Below are 15423 nucleotides of genomic sequence, written 5' to 3'. Positions count from 1 at the left end.
AGTCACAGTCACCAAATTCCTTCCAAACCACTCATTGTTGAATTTGCGATTTCCTACTTGTTTTGTACTGTTTATGTCCAATGGCCAATGAGCACCGCTGCTTTTTATCTATAGTTTATCTTCATTATTTCTCATCATATGACAAAGATTAAAAAGGATTTGCCAGGAGATTGTCGACTTGATTCATGAGGATGACTGCTAGCTAATATTTTGAAAGTAAGATGTTGACATGATCAGTCCAATCAAAGCTACTGTACATATAACGTGATTTTACGTCATCTGTGGTCAATGACCTAGAGCCTTCTTGGAAGGGCACTACTAATGTAACTATATGGCAGCACCGAGAGGGCTAGAATTTCCCATGTCTACCCTGGTGACATAGTTTCCCCGTGAATGACAGAACACTGAGCCAATAACGACACAACGCTCCTATTTGCTGCTGGCTCGCCCCGCCACCACAGAAAGCACTGAGCTAGGTTGAAACACCAGAATTTGGGAGCTGCCTTACTCAAGAAAACAAAAAGAGATAATGTTTGTATGCAGCTTTATTAACTCAATGATGAAAATTGTCATTTTTTTTTACATTGTTTGCAAACCGGTATGTGACTCATAATAATGCGCCACCTGCCCTGAATGACGGGTCGCCACTGTCGGTTTGTTGGCGTTTGGGGAAAATATTTCTATAGCTGAATTTATTCATGTTTAATCTGTTTTCAATAAAGGAATCCAGAATCTTTGTTTAAGATCGTTGGATGATTTTGACGAAAGGGGTCATGACACGGAGCCTTGAAAGGCTTGTCGTGAATGGGAAACTGATCATATTTCTTATCCCAGATAAAAAAAAGAATATAAAATGGTCAAATGGCAATCAAGTTTTCAAGATACACTACTGTTCAAAAGTTTGGGGTCACTTAGAAATGTCCTTGTTTTCCATGAAAACATATATGAAATGATTTGCAAAATGAATAGGAAATATAGTCAAGACGTTGACAAGGTTATAAATAATGATTTTTAATTGAAATAATAATTATGTCCTTTAAACTTGCTTTCGTCAAGAATCCTCCATTTGCAGCAAATACAGCCTTGCAGACTTTTGGCATTCTAGTCCATTTGTTTAGGAATTCTGAAGATATTGCTTCCTGCAGCAATCCCATGCTTCCTGAAGCACCTCCCACAAGTTGGATTGGCTTGATGGGCACTTCTTACGTACCATGTGGTCAAGCTGCTCACACAATAGCTCAATAGGGTTAAGATCTGGTGATTGTGCTGGCCACTCCATTATAGACAGAATACCAGCTGACTGCTTCTTCCATAAATAGTTATTAGATAGTTTGGAGTTATGCTTTGGGTCATTGTCCTGTTGTAGGAGGAAATTGGCTCCAATTAAGCGCCGTCCACAGGGTATGGCATGGCATCGCAAAATGAGGTGATTGCCTTCCTTCTTCAAGATCCCTTTTACCCTGTACAAATCTCCCACTTTACCACCACAAAAGCACCCCCAGACCATCACATTGCCTCCACCATGCTTGACAAATGGCGGCAAGCACTCCTCCAGCATCTTTTCCTTTTTTCTGCGTCTCACGAATGTTCTTCTTTCTGATCCGAACACCTCAAACTTAGATTTGTCTGTCCACAACACTTTTTGCCAATCTTCCTCTGTCCAGTGTCTGTGTTCTTTTGCCCGTCTTAATCTTTCCTTTTTATTGGCCAGTCTGAGATATGGCTTTTTCTTTGCAACTCTGCCTAGAAGGCCAGCATCCCGGAGTCGCCTCTTCACTGTTGACATTGAGACTGGTGTTTTGCGGGTACTATTTAATGAAGCTGCCAGTTGTGGACAGGCGTCTTTTTCTCAAACTAGACTCTCTAATGTACTTGTCCTCTTGCTCAGTTGTGCACAGGCGCCTCCCACTCCTCTTTCTATTCTGGTTAGAGTCAGTTTGCGCTGTTCTGTGAAGGGAGTAGTACACAGCGTTGTTCGAGATCTTCAGTTTCTTGGCAATTTCTCGCATGGAATAGCCTTCATTTCTCAGAACAAGAATAGACTGACGAGTTTCAGAAGAAAGTTATTTGTTTCTGGCCATTTTGAGCCTGTAATCGAACCCACAAATGCTGATGCTCCGGATACTCAACTAGTCTAAAGAAGGCCAGTTCAATTGCTTCTTTAATCAGCACAGCAGTTTTCAGATGTGCTAACATAATTGCAAAAGGGTTTTCTAGTGATCAATTAGCCTTTTAAAATGGTAAACTTGGATTAGCTAACACAACGTGCCACTGGAACACAGGGGTGATGGTTGCTGATAATGGGCCTCTGCATTCCTATGTAGATATTCCATAAAAAATCAGCTGTTTCCAACTACAATAGTCATTTACATCATTAACACTGTCTACACTGTATACTCAATTTGATGTTATTTTAATGGACACAAAAAAAATAGTTTTCTTTCAAAAACACGGACATTTCTTAATGACCCCAAACTTTTGAACGGTAGTGTATATAACTTTAAAAATACAGAAATACAGCCGATATGGTGCATTTTGTATCATATGATGCGAAATGTATCATACCGTCTGTATTTCTGTCTTTGGATCTTAAAAACTTGATTGCTGACATACAAAACAATTTAGGACTATTTCAACAATAGACTAATTAAACAGATACCAAAATAGTTTTTGGGTAGAGTTTTCCTTTAATTAATCCCTTTAGAGGTCAAACCCTGTCAACCTACTAAACCGTGTATCAAATGTACAAATTACACGCAGCATGAAGTTCATAATTCACTATGACATTATCTGTGTCTGTCTCTCTCTCTTTGCCTCTGCAGGTTTTTGCACAACAACAGAATCACCCATCTCGTGCTGGGGACCTTCTCCCATCTCCAGTCCATGAAGAGGCTGTAAGTTCACTGATAACGTGCATCGTCAGGGCAGCTGTGGTAGATACGCATTGTCTGACAATGTGTATCCACCAACATTTGACTACCATTACACAGAGGGGTCAGGGGGGAGAATACGAGCCATATTTCAACAGTACACCACTCTGTCTAGGCCACCTCAAATTAAAGGACCTCAATGCCAGTTCCTTTGCTTTTTTTAAAATTCTTCCCTCTAATCAGTGACTGATTTGGACCCAGGACACCAGGTGGGTGCAATTTATTATTAGGTAGAACAGAAAACCAGCAGTACTCCGGACATCCCAGGGTAAGATTTGAATACCCCTGGTCTAGGACTGTGAGGGAGATAAATGGGACTGACAGAGTCATGTCTGTGTGTGTACAAAGGCCTGGCAGTTAATTAGGATCAGAGTTTGGCCTTCCCCTATTGTTTTCTCGCTCTTTTCAACAAGACTGACTTCCAGGATGTGTTAGATCCAGAGCCAGTATTCTGTGGTTGAGAGGTACAGTAGACAGACAGGAGAACTGGCAGGCTGGGAAGGAACTGGATTCAAAAACAATATTTCCCTCTGATTATTTCAGCACTCAGATTTGGAGGATGTTCAAAGTGGGATCAGATTAAATTAAATTATTACTGTCTCCTGGAATGTACAAATCTGTCTGAAACCTGAAGAGACCTACTGGTAGAATAAATTATAAAAAGAAAGTCAGACAGCTGCCAGTCTGGACTCTGCAGCAGACAGTTTCCTGCAGCAGGAGAGGAGTTCTCCCAAAAAGGCCATTCTGAGTCCTTGGTCGGAGCTCGGCCTAGCTGTATGACATGGCTGGTGTGTGTGGGTGTGTGTGTGATTGTGTGTGTGCATGTGTGTGTCTGTGTTTGGCCAGTGTTAGTCCACACTGGGAGGCCACCGGAGAGGATTTGCACTACCGCCCAGTCAGTCTCAGCCCACTATCTGACACCAGACAAACAGACAGACTCATACTGCTTACCCATACGACTATAATAACACAGGACTGGTAGCAGTGGGATCTGTATTGTATGATGTACAGTTAATAGTCCTGTATTGATGTGTGATATTGTGGTCTACTGTATACACTGTATTTAAGAGATGGTGATTTATACTGAGGAAGAGTAGAACATGCACACATCTAAAGACTTGCAGGCGCAGGATACACAGAAATCAGCATATGACAAACAGGTAAATAGTAAATAATAGTAATAGTAAATAATAACTCTGTAAAACTATAATTGAATCATTACTGTAAACATACTTTTATTTGTTCTCCATGGTGAGTGATACTGTTATAATCTCTCTCTCTCTCTCTCTCTCTCTCTCTCTCTCTCTCTCTCTCTCTCTCTCTCTCTCTCTCTCTCTCTCTCTCTCTCTCTCTCTCTCTCTCTCTCTCTATGTGTGCAGGCGTCTGGACTCTAACACTCTGAACTGTGACTGTGAGCTGCTGTGGCTAGCTGACCTGTTGAAGCAGTATGCTGAGTCAGGCAACGCACAGGCTGCTGCCACCTGTGACTACCCCAGCCGACTACAGGGACGATCTGTGGCCACACTCACCGCTGAGGAACTGAACTGTGGTGAGGGCACACACACACATCACACACACCTTCTCTCGCATACCGTCCACTTCCCTGAAACCCAAATTCACTCCACACAAACCACAGCTTTCCTAGCCACACAAAGCCTTTTCTGTCTTTTTAGCTGTTGGCTCCCGACCACAGTGGTCTTGAGGTGTGACGGGATTTCCCCAGTTGGGACCCTGTCTGTCTGTGGGGGTTGGTCAGCCAACTTTTGTTCCACCACGAACCCAGCAGCTGTGATCCTGGGCTGGGTAGCATGTCAGACAGGAGCCCCTGCCACTACTCTGAGCCCCAGAACCTAGTAGCCTGACTCCTGCAGCCAGCTTCTGCTGAGCCCATCAGGCCTCCGTGTACTGGGCGTGTGTGGCGGATGGATGGGTGGAGTGTGGATGTGGATTGGAAGGGGTGGATAGAGGGACCAAGTCCCTGTCTGCTGTGATTGTTTTGGGGTAGGGTGGGGGAAAGAAGGAAGGGTGAGTGAACTGAGAAAGTGATGCATGTGTATGAGGGATGGATAGATGGGTGAGGCTGGCAGAATAGAAGCTTGAAAGCCGCCAATGGAACCCCATAAAACCAGCCAAGGCAGGGCAGATTAAACGTGTTGAAATGCCTGCCTGGTTATTTCCATTACGCTAGTCCTCTGTTTTGTCTTGCAGAACAATTAAATGTGTAGGCCTACTGTAGAGGTCGACTGATTCTGATTTTTCAGCGCTGATGGTGGACCAAAAAATGCCGATACCGATTAATCGAATGATTTTTATATATATTTGCAATAATGACAATTACAACAATACTGAATGAAAAATGAACCGTTTTATTTTAACTTAATATAATACGTAAATAAAATCTATTTAGTCTCAAATAAATAATGAAACGTGTTCGATGTGGTTTAGATGCAAAAACACAATGCAAAAACACAGTGTTGGAGAAGAAAGTAAAAGTACAATATGTGCCATGTAAAAAAGCTAACGTTTCAGTTTCTTGCTCAGAACATGAGAACATATGAAAGCTGGTGGTTCAATATTCCCAGTTCTTCAATATTCACAGTTAAGAAGTTCTAGGTTGTAGTTATTATAGGAATTATGACGCGTCAACTATTTCTCTCTATACCATTTGTATTTCATATACATTTGACTATTGGATGCTCTTATAGGCACTTTAGTATTGCCAGCCTAATCTTGGGAGTTGATAGGCTTGAAGTCATAAACAGCGCTGTGCTTCAAGCATTGCTAAGAACTGCTCGCCAACGCAGTAAAGTTTGAATGAATGCTTCCGAGCCTGCTGCTGTGTCACGTTCTGACCTTAGTTCCTTTGTTTTGTCTTTGTTTTGGTATGGTCAGGGCGTGAGTTGGGGTGGGCAGTCTATGTTCTTTTTTCTATAATTTGGGATTTCTGTGTTTGGCCTGGTATGATTCTCAATCAGAGGCAGCTGTCAATCAGATCAAATCAAATCGAATTTATTTATATAGCCCTTCGTACATCAGCTGATATCTCAAAGTGCTGTACAGAAACCCAGCCTAAAACCCCAAACAGCAAGCAATGCAGGTGTAGAAGCACGGTGGCTAGGAAAAACTCCCTAGAAAGGCCAAAACCTAGGAAGAAACCTAGAGAGGAACCAGGCTATGTGGGGTGGCCAGTCCTCTTTTGGCTGTGCCGGGTGGAGATTATAACAGAACATGGCCAAGATGTTCAAATGTTCATAAATGACCAGCATGGTCGAATAATAATAGGGCAGAACAGTTGAAACTGGAGCAGCAGCACGGTCAGGTGGACTGGGGACAGCAAGGAGTCATCATGTCAGGTAGTCCTGGGGCATGGTCCTAGGGCTCAGGTCAGTTGAAACTGGAGTAGCAGCACGGCCAGGTGGACTGGGGACAGCAAGGAGTCATCATGTCAGGTAGTCCTGGGGCATGGTCCTAGGGCTCAGGTCCTCCGAGAGAGAGAAAGAAAGAGAGAAGGAGAGAATTAGAGAACGCACACTTAGATTCACACAGGACACCGAATAGGACAGGAGAAGTACTCCAGATATAACAAACTGACCCCAGCCCCCCGACACATAAACTACTACAGCATAAATACTGGAGGCTGAGACAGGAGGGGTCAGGAGACACTGTGGCCCCATCCGAGGACACCCCCAGACAGGGCCAAACAGGAAGGATATAACCCCACCCACTTTGCCAAAGCACAGCCCCCACACCACTAGAGGGATATCTTCAACCACCAACTTACCATCCTGAGACAAGGCTGAGTATAGCCCACAAAGATCTCCGCCATGGCACAACCCAAGGGGGGGCGCCAACCGAGACAGGATGACCACATCAGTGAATCAACCCACTCAGGTGACGCACCCCTTCCAGGGACGGCATGAGAGAGCCCCAGTAAGCCAGTGACTCAGCCCCAATCATTGTCCCTGATTGAGAACCATACTTAGGTAGCCTGGTTTCACCTTTGAGTTGTGGGTGATTATTTTCTGTTCTGTGTTTTGTTTCACCTTTCCGTATTTTGTCAAACGGGTGGCAACCCTAAATCTAACTATCGCTGTTACATTGCACAACCTTCGATGTTATGTCATAATTATGTAAAATTCTGGCAAATTAATTGCGGTCTTTGTTAGGAAGGAACACAGTTCGCACTGAGCCAGGCGGCCCAAACTGTTGCATATACCCTCACTCTGCTTGCACTGAACGCCAAGAGAAGTGACACAATTTCCCTAGTTAATATTGCCTGCTAACATGTGTTTATTTGAACTAAATATGCAGGTTTAAAAATATATACTTCTGTCTATTGATTTTAAGAAAGGCAGTGATGTTAGGAACATTTGTGCAACGAATGCGCTTTTGTTAAATCATCCCCCGTTTGGCGAAGTTGAAGTAGGCTGTGATTCGATGATAAATGACAGGCACCACATTGATTATATGCAACGCAGGATAAGCTAGTTAACCTAGTAATATCATCAACCATGTGTAAATAACTAGTGATTGTGTGAAGATTGATTGTTTTTTATAAGATAAGTTTAACTTCTTGACGCTACCCATCCCTGTAGCGGGATCATTTTCGTCAGCAACCGCTGAATAGCATAGCGCCACAGTCAAATAATATTACAAAAAAATATTCATATTCATGAAATCACAAGTGCAATATTGCAAAACACAGATTAGCCTTTTGTTAATCCACCTGTCGTCTCAGATTTTGACATTATGCTTTACAGCGAAAGCAATCCAAACGTTTGTGTAAGTTTATCGATAGCATAACAAAACATTATGTACACTAAGCATTAAGTAGCTAGGTCACGAAAATCAGAAAAGCAATCAAATTAATCGTTTACCTTTGATGATCTTCGGATGTTTTCACCCACGAGACTCCCAGTTACACAACAAATGTTCCTTTTCTTCCATAAAGATTATTTTTATACCCAAAATACCTCCGTTTGTTTGTCCTGTTATGTTCAGAAATCCACAGGAAAGAGCGGTCACGACAACGCAGACGAAAGTTCCAAATAATATCCATAATGTCCAAGGAAACATGTCAAACGTTTTTTTTTAATAATCATTCCTCAGGTAGTTTTTAAAATATATATTCGATAATATATCAACCGGGTGTGTAGGTTTTTCAATAACACCGGGAGGAACAATGGCCGCTTTACTCTGTAACGCAAAACTCACTCTGAGAGCCCCCACCTATCCACTTACGCAATGTGATCTTTCACGCTCATTTTTCAAAATAAAAGCCTGAAACTACGTAAGACTGTTGACACCTTAGGGAAGACATAGAAAAGGGAATCTGGTTGATATCCCTTTAAATGGAGGATAGGCATGCATAGGAACAGAGAGGTTTCAAAATAAGAGGCACTTCCTGATTGGATTTTCCTCAGGTTGTCGCCTGCAATATCAGTTCTGCAATACTCCCAGACAATATTTTTACAGTTTGGGAAACTTTAGAGTGTTTTCTATCCTAATCTGACAATATGCACATTCTAGTTTCTGGGGCTGAGAAATAGTTTCAAATGGGTTTTTAGCCAACAACGAAAATACTGCCCCCTACACGCAAAAGGTTCATGCTAACTAGCAACTTACCTTGGCTCATTGCAGCCACAAGGTCCTTTTGACGCTGCACTCACGTAACATGTAGTCAGCCTGCCACGTAGTTTCCTCATGGATTGCAATGTAATCGGCCATAATCGCCATCCAAAAAGGCCAATTACCGATTGTTATGAAAACTTGGCCATGCCGGCCATGCCGATTAATCAGTCGACCTCTACTCTATACAGTACTTAGGCCAGGAAGTCTTTCTCTCCCTAATTGACTTTTACGCCAGTTTGTTCCTGTTACATCTGAGTGGTTTTACCACCCTCATCATGCCCTCTTCTCTTTCCTCAGTAACAGCCATTGTGGGGTAGGCAGGCAGCAGCTGTCAGTTTACGTTATAAAAACTACACAAGCCTCTGCAGCTAATTTGATGCCTTTGGCTTTTCTTGCTTAGTGAATCCCCTTCTGTCTGTCTGTCTGTCTGTCTGTCTGTCTGTCTGTCTGTCTGTCTGTCTGTCTGTCTGTCTGTCTGTATGTGTGTGTGTTGAGTAAAGGCACCAGGGAGGAATGTCTGTTAGGACCATAGTGGAACCCCCCTCCACTCCACTCCCTCCTCACCCCTCTTCTCCCTTCCGTCCTCTCTCCTCCTCTACTTCTCCTCTACCATCCATCCATCAAAAAGTGTAATTAATGCCCTGTGCCAATGTGGTCTAATGGGGTGGTGGTGAGAGAGAGAAGCGAGGTTATACACAGTCTGAGGTTACTGCCTCCCATCGGTCTGGTTTCTGCTGCTGGTTGGGCTGCTGTCCCATGTGCATGGTTTGTGCGTTAGGAGAGAGCTGTTGGACTGGAGGGCCTACTCTGTGTTCTCTAATAAATGTGTCTGCCACATGTAAACAAAGGGGTTTGTGTGTGTTTGTGTGCGCGCGCCTCTGTGTGTGTATGGGGGGAATGAGGTATGTGCACCTAAACGTGCCAGTCTACCAGGGAGGACAGAGTCTCTGAGGAGGCAGCAGCCTGAAGTCCAGCACCATGTCCTAACACACACAGGGTCACTGGCTGACTTATTTGTGGAGCAGTTAAACTATTTCCTCAAATGAGGTGATGTGTGTGTGTGGGTGTGTGCCCCTGTTTCCACCCCTGGTCCCAAACAGAGAATCTCCCACATCACAGGGCCCTCAGCAGGCACAATCCGAGGAGAGCAGTGTCCTCCCTCCAGCCTATTGCTCTGGCCCTAGCTAGTCCTATCAGACCAGCAGAGAAAAGAGACCTTACTCTTGTCCTGAAAGGAAATGGTCCTGTGTTTATGTCTCCTCTCATCCTGCTCTCTTCCTCCTGTCATCCTCCTCTCTTCCTCCTCTCATCCTCCTCTCTTCCTCCTCTCTTCATCTTCTCTTCCTCCTCTCACCCTCATCTCACCCTCCTCTCTTCCTCCTCTCATCTTCTCTTCCTCCTCTCACCCTCATCTCACCCTCCTCTCACCCTCCTCTCTTCCTACTCTCATCCTCCTCTCTTCCTCCTCTCATCCTCTTCTCATCCTTCTCTCATCCTCCTCTCTTCCTCCTCTCATCCTCCTCTCATCCTTCTCTCATCCTCCTCTCTTCCTCTTCTCTTCCTCCTCTCACCCTCCTCTCTTCCTCCTCTCACCCTCCTCTCTTCCTCCTCTCATCCTCCTCTCTTCCTCCTCTCCCTCTCTCATGTGTAGAGGTGCCCAGGATTACGTCAGAGCCCCAGGATGTTGACGTGACATCGGGGAACACGGTGTACTTCACCTGCAGGGCCGAGGGAAATCCCAAACCACAGATCATCTGGCTCAGGAACAAGTAAGGCCCACTTTCCAATGAGGACAACAACAGTCGTTCAACTTTTGTTCAGTAATTTGCCCTATTTTAGTTATTTAAATAAAACATATTGTACGCACATGAATTTGGAATTGTTATTTTTCTCCCTGTCAGTAATGCTCTGAACATGCATGACGACTCTCGTCTGAACCTGCTGGAGGATGGTACTCTGATGATCCAGGACACGCGGGAGACGGACCAGGGAGTTTACCAGTGCATGGCCAAGAACGTGGCTGGAGAGGTCAAGACTTCCCAAGTCACACTCAGATACTTTGGAGCCCCCTGTGAGTGAATAGTTTCTATTTTTACCAATGACCTGCCACTGGCATTAAACAAAGCATGTGTGTCCATGTATGCTGATTATTCAACCACATACGCATCAGCAACCACAGCTAATGAAGTCAGTGAAACCCTTAACAAAGAGTTGCAGTCTGTTTTGGAATAGGTGGCCACTGACCAGTAATAAACTGGTCCTGAACATTTCTAAAACTAAGAGCATTGTATTTAGTACAAATCATTCACTAAGTTCAAGACCTCATCTGAATTTGGTAATGAATGGTGTGCCTGTTGAATAAGTTTGAGGAGACTAAATTACTTAGTGTTACCTTAGATTGTGAACTGTCATGGTCAAAACATATAGATGCAATGGTTGTAAAGATGGGGAGAGGTCTAGTCATAATAAAGAGATGCTCTTTAGCCTATGTGTGCCTTTAAAAAATTTAAAAAATGTTTTATTGATGTAGTTCTGTCCTTGAGCTGTTCTTGTCTATTAATGTTCCGCGTCATGTCATGTTTCATGTTTTGTGTGGACCCCAGGAGTTAATGGGGATCCTAATAAAATACCAAAAACCAATCTCTCACATTATGTAACATGTTGGAATATTTAAATGTCCTTCCTTTGTCTCTTCCCTGAAGTAGTCACTTCCTGCAAGCTCAACACTGTACGGCGTTCTTTTATCCAATTATATTTGCTTCAACAAAGTCTCATTGTATTGAAACAGGGTCCATTTCAGTGAAAGAACACGTGTGTGGTAACAAGCATTCTGTTCAATGGAGAGAGCTCAAACAGCATGGTTTGAAACAGCAATCACCATAGCTCTGTGTGCATATTGTAGAGAACAGTGTGGTTGCCATTTAGGTCAAAAGTCAAATCATTTAGAGGTCGCAACAAGCTGCCGGGCGAACAAATCACGCTGCGTTCCATGAGAAAAGCGTTTCCCTCAACAACCTCGTTTGTTCCCCCGACGACCTCTTTCACCCCGAGAGATTAGCCTGGCTGTCTCCAGATGACCAGGGGTCATTGTCCGGGTGACGGATGGTTGCTGGGCCGATTCTACTTACAAACTGCTCTGAGAACAGCTGTTGACTGTTTCCTGTTTCTGTGATTTTAAAACGATAGTACAGACAGTGTACATATTTCCTATAGCCCTGGGCCCACTCTAGCAGCGGGGGAGGGGTCAGATATCCTCCGAGTTTGTCTGAGTGGGCTGTATTATGTAAGTGTGCTCTGTGCTTCCTTCTCATTGGTTCCTCCACACCTGACCAATGCTATGTGTAGAGCCACATGTTTTTCCTGGTCAGATCAAGTGGTCGGGAACAACTCTTGGATTTATGTAGGAAAGAATAGATTTCTTTCCACCGATGTTATCTCTTAGATACTTTGTCTCAATCTTCCTTCTGTCGCTCCTTTCCCCCCTCCCCCAGCGCGGCCTAGTTTTGTGATCCAGCCCCAGAATACAGAGGTGTTGGTGGGGGAGAGTATCACCCTTGAGTGTAGCGCCACAGGCCAGCCCCAGCCCCGGGTCTCCTGGACCAAGGGGGACCGCACGCCCTTGCCCACCGACGCCCGTATCAACATCACCCCGTCTGGGGGGCTGTTCATCCAGAACGTGGTGCAAGCAGACGGAGGGCAGTACACCTGCTTCGCCTCCAACAACGTGGACACCATCCACGCCACCGCTCACATCATCGTACAGGGTGAGCAGCACGGTAGAGTCAGCATTTAGAGAGAGTCGCAAACATCTGTTTGTAATCTTCTGTTGTTTCTTGACTGTTTGGTGTACATGGACCAAGATATTAAGCAACAATGTACAGTTAAAGTCGGAATTTTACATACACCTTAACCAAATACATTTAAACTCAGTTTTTCACAAATCCTGACATTTAATCCTCGTGAAAATTCCCTGTCTTAGGTCAGTTAGGATCACCACTTTATTTTAAGAATGTAAAATGTCAGAATAACCGTAGTCTGGCTTTTTTATGGCGGTTTTGGAGCAGTGGCTTCTTCCTTGCTGAGCGGCCTTTCATGTTATGTCGATATAGGACTTGTTTTACTGTGGATATAGACACTTTTGTACCCTTTTCCTCAAGCATCTTCACAAGGTCCTTTGCTGTTGTTCTGGGATTGATTTGCACTTTTCACACCAAAGTACGTTCATCTCTAGGAGATAGAACGGGTCTCCTTCCTGAGCAGTATGACGGCTGCATGGTCCCATGGTGTTTATACTTGCGTACTATTGTTTGTACAGATGAACGTGGTGCCTTCAGGCATTTGGAAATTGCTCCCAAGGATGAACCAGACTTGTGGAGGTCTCCAATTTGTTATCTGAGGTCTTGGCTGATTTCTTTTGATTTTCCCATGATGTCAAGCAAAGAGGCACTGAGTTTGAAGGTAGGCCTTGAAATACATCCACAGGTACACCTCCAATTGACTCAATTGACTCAGTTAGCCTATCAGAAGCTTTTAAAGCCATGACATCATTTTCTGGAATTTTCCAAGCTGTTTAACACAGTCAACTTAGTGTATGTAACTTCTGACCCACTGGAATTGTGATACAGTGAATTATAAGTGAAATAATATGTCTGTAAACAGTTGTTGGAAAAATTACTTGTGTCACGCACAAAGTAGATGTCTTAACCGACTTGCCAAAATTATAGTTTGTTAACAAGAAATTGAGGGGTGGTTGAAAAACTAGTTTTAATGTCTCCAACCTAAGTATATGTAAACTTCCAACTTCAACTGTACATTATCATTTGCTTTCAATGAGGAACCATAAGTGTGAATTGTATTTGAATGGTACGGATGTTTGTGTCTGGTATGAATTGCAGGCATCTTATTCAGCACAATGTTGAGAGAACGCGATCTAACTCGTTTGTGCCTAACTCTCCTGCCGTTCCTGTTGCCCAGCGACCCCCCAGTTCACAGTGACCCCCCATGACCAGTTGGTGCTGGAGGGTCACACGGTGGACTTCACCTGTGAGGCCAGCGGCTACCCCCAGCCCGTCATCGCCTGGACGCGGGGGGGCAGCCCCCTGCCCCAGGACCGACGCCACCTGGTCCTTTCCTCGGGCACGCTGAGGATCGCCCGCGTGGCGCCCCAAGATGAGGGCCAGTATGAGTGCCAGGCCGTCAGCCCGCTGGGCACGGTGCGCACCGCCGTACAGCTTAACATCCAGCAGAGAGGTGAAACAGACCTCTACTCTATACCCTAACAGGATCCAGATGTTATGCCTGATGTATCAATATTTCATCAGTCTCCATGCTGTTATGACTGATGTTTGAATTAGGAATCAATTAAATTACAATTGGGTCTAGGATGGTAATTATAGTACATTTTGTTTGAAGCACTTTTCAAAACATCCAAGGACACTATGTCTATGTTGACAAGTATCAGGAGAATGCCATCTGTGACGTGATAATTATGCTGCGCCTTTATGTAGGCTGGGTGGGAAAAGGGTTTTAATGTATTGTTGTAAGGGCCTCTCCAAGCGCTCATAGGCTTTTTAAAAGGAGTCGAGGGTAGTAAAGCTCGAGAGGGTGCGAGAGACGATACACAACATCTCAGCCTGCAATCAGAGAAACTATGCCTCGACATAGTACTAAAAGCTAGTGACAGACATATGGCTGGGTCTCTCTCTCTCTCTCTCTCTCTCTCTCTCTCTCTCTCTCTCTCTAACAGAAATGACAGGCTTGTAGTTGTAAGTGGGACGTGAAGCAGAGCGGGGCAAGAAAGCATGGCGCTCTGTAATCCCAGATGGCACCATGTTTTCCATCTAGTAATGGCTGTTAACATGCAGAAAAGCACATGTTATATAATGGCCTACAACACTGTAAAGCATTTACACACAACCCCAAGACAACCCTCTGAGCAACACTTTAGTGTGTGATTGCTGCTTAGACACAGTGCGACTTTCAGCGAGCGAGACAGAGAGAGAGGGAGACGCACACAAGCAGATACAGACACAGAAAGAGACACACTTTAAGCAGACAGGGAGAAAGATGGCTCGTTGGCTACATTGACGTACATGTATATTTTGCCTGACATGATAGGGTGTGTTCAGAACGTTATAGTGTTTCCTAGACTAGACTTTCCTAGTCTACATGGATAGCTTGGGAACAATTCATCTGCTTTAAACCTCAGGATCCCTCAGAGTTTAGAGGTCTTTCCTCAAACTGGGAATGGTATCTTCCCATGACCAGGTGGCTAACTGCAGGGGTTACACGGCCGCGATTGGGGAGTTTGAATTTTTACTGGGAAGAGGAAAATCACCTCCCCAGCTGTGTGTGAGAGATCAGTGGTCTAATCCATGTTATCAGGGACACACTGTGTAGACTGTCCATGCCTTGGATGCGAGTTGACCTTTGAGTGTTGTGTGTGAATGAAAAACCTCCGGCCCCTGTTCATGTAATTAGAACAGAGATTTAATAGGACGTGGAACTTAAACATGTGAGGAAGAAATAGTGTGCGTGTGTTTGTGTGCTTGCTGGCGTGTGCTTGCATCTGTCAGTGTGTGTGGGAGTGTGTGAACTTTTGGAGGATAAAGTGTTTTCTCACTGCATTGGCATTGATTGCACTGCACTGTGAGCTGCTGCGAGCGTTGATGTAGTCATTAACACATGTTTCTGAATCATCAGTAACGCCTGTTTTCACAAATGCTCCAAGGGACGTGACTGCGGAGTCTGGCACGGACGTCCAGATTCCCTGCAGAGCTCAGGGACAGCCCGAGCCTGTCCTCACCTGGAACAAGGTTAGACACCTGGTCACTTGGCCACCGTTTACTAGTCACCATGGCAA

General features: G+C 44.5%; 1 protein-coding gene across 3 annotated transcripts in view; it reads left to right on the top strand.

Moving 5' to 3' along the window:
• The window catches only part of LOC110505382 (peroxidasin), an 89973-nt gene that overhangs the window by 48276 nt on the left and 26274 nt on the right, over positions 1–15423 (top strand). For 2 of the 3 annotated variants that reach the window (XM_021584564.2, XM_021584563.2), the window contains 7 exons: positions 2823–2894; positions 4310–4479; positions 10213–10330; positions 10463–10632; positions 12053–12325; positions 13536–13811; positions 15264–15376. In XM_021584564.2, coding sequence (XP_021440239.2) covers positions 2823–2894; positions 4310–4479; positions 10213–10330; positions 10463–10632; positions 12053–12325; positions 13536–13811; positions 15264–15376 — 1192 coding nt within the window. Of the gene's footprint in view, positions 1–2822; positions 2895–3963; positions 4091–4309; positions 4480–10212; positions 10331–10462; positions 10633–12052; positions 12326–13535; positions 13812–15263; positions 15377–15423 lie in introns of those variants that run through there. The other variant, XM_036962301.1, reaches the window with a different exon arrangement.

The sequence above is a fragment of the Oncorhynchus mykiss genome, chromosome 25 (genome assembly GCF_013265735.2).
Source record: "Oncorhynchus mykiss isolate Arlee chromosome 25, USDA_OmykA_1.1, whole genome shotgun sequence".
Lineage (NCBI taxonomy): Eukaryota > Metazoa > Chordata > Actinopteri > Salmoniformes > Salmonidae > Oncorhynchus > Oncorhynchus mykiss.
This window is presented reverse-complemented; position numbering and strand designations above follow the sequence as displayed.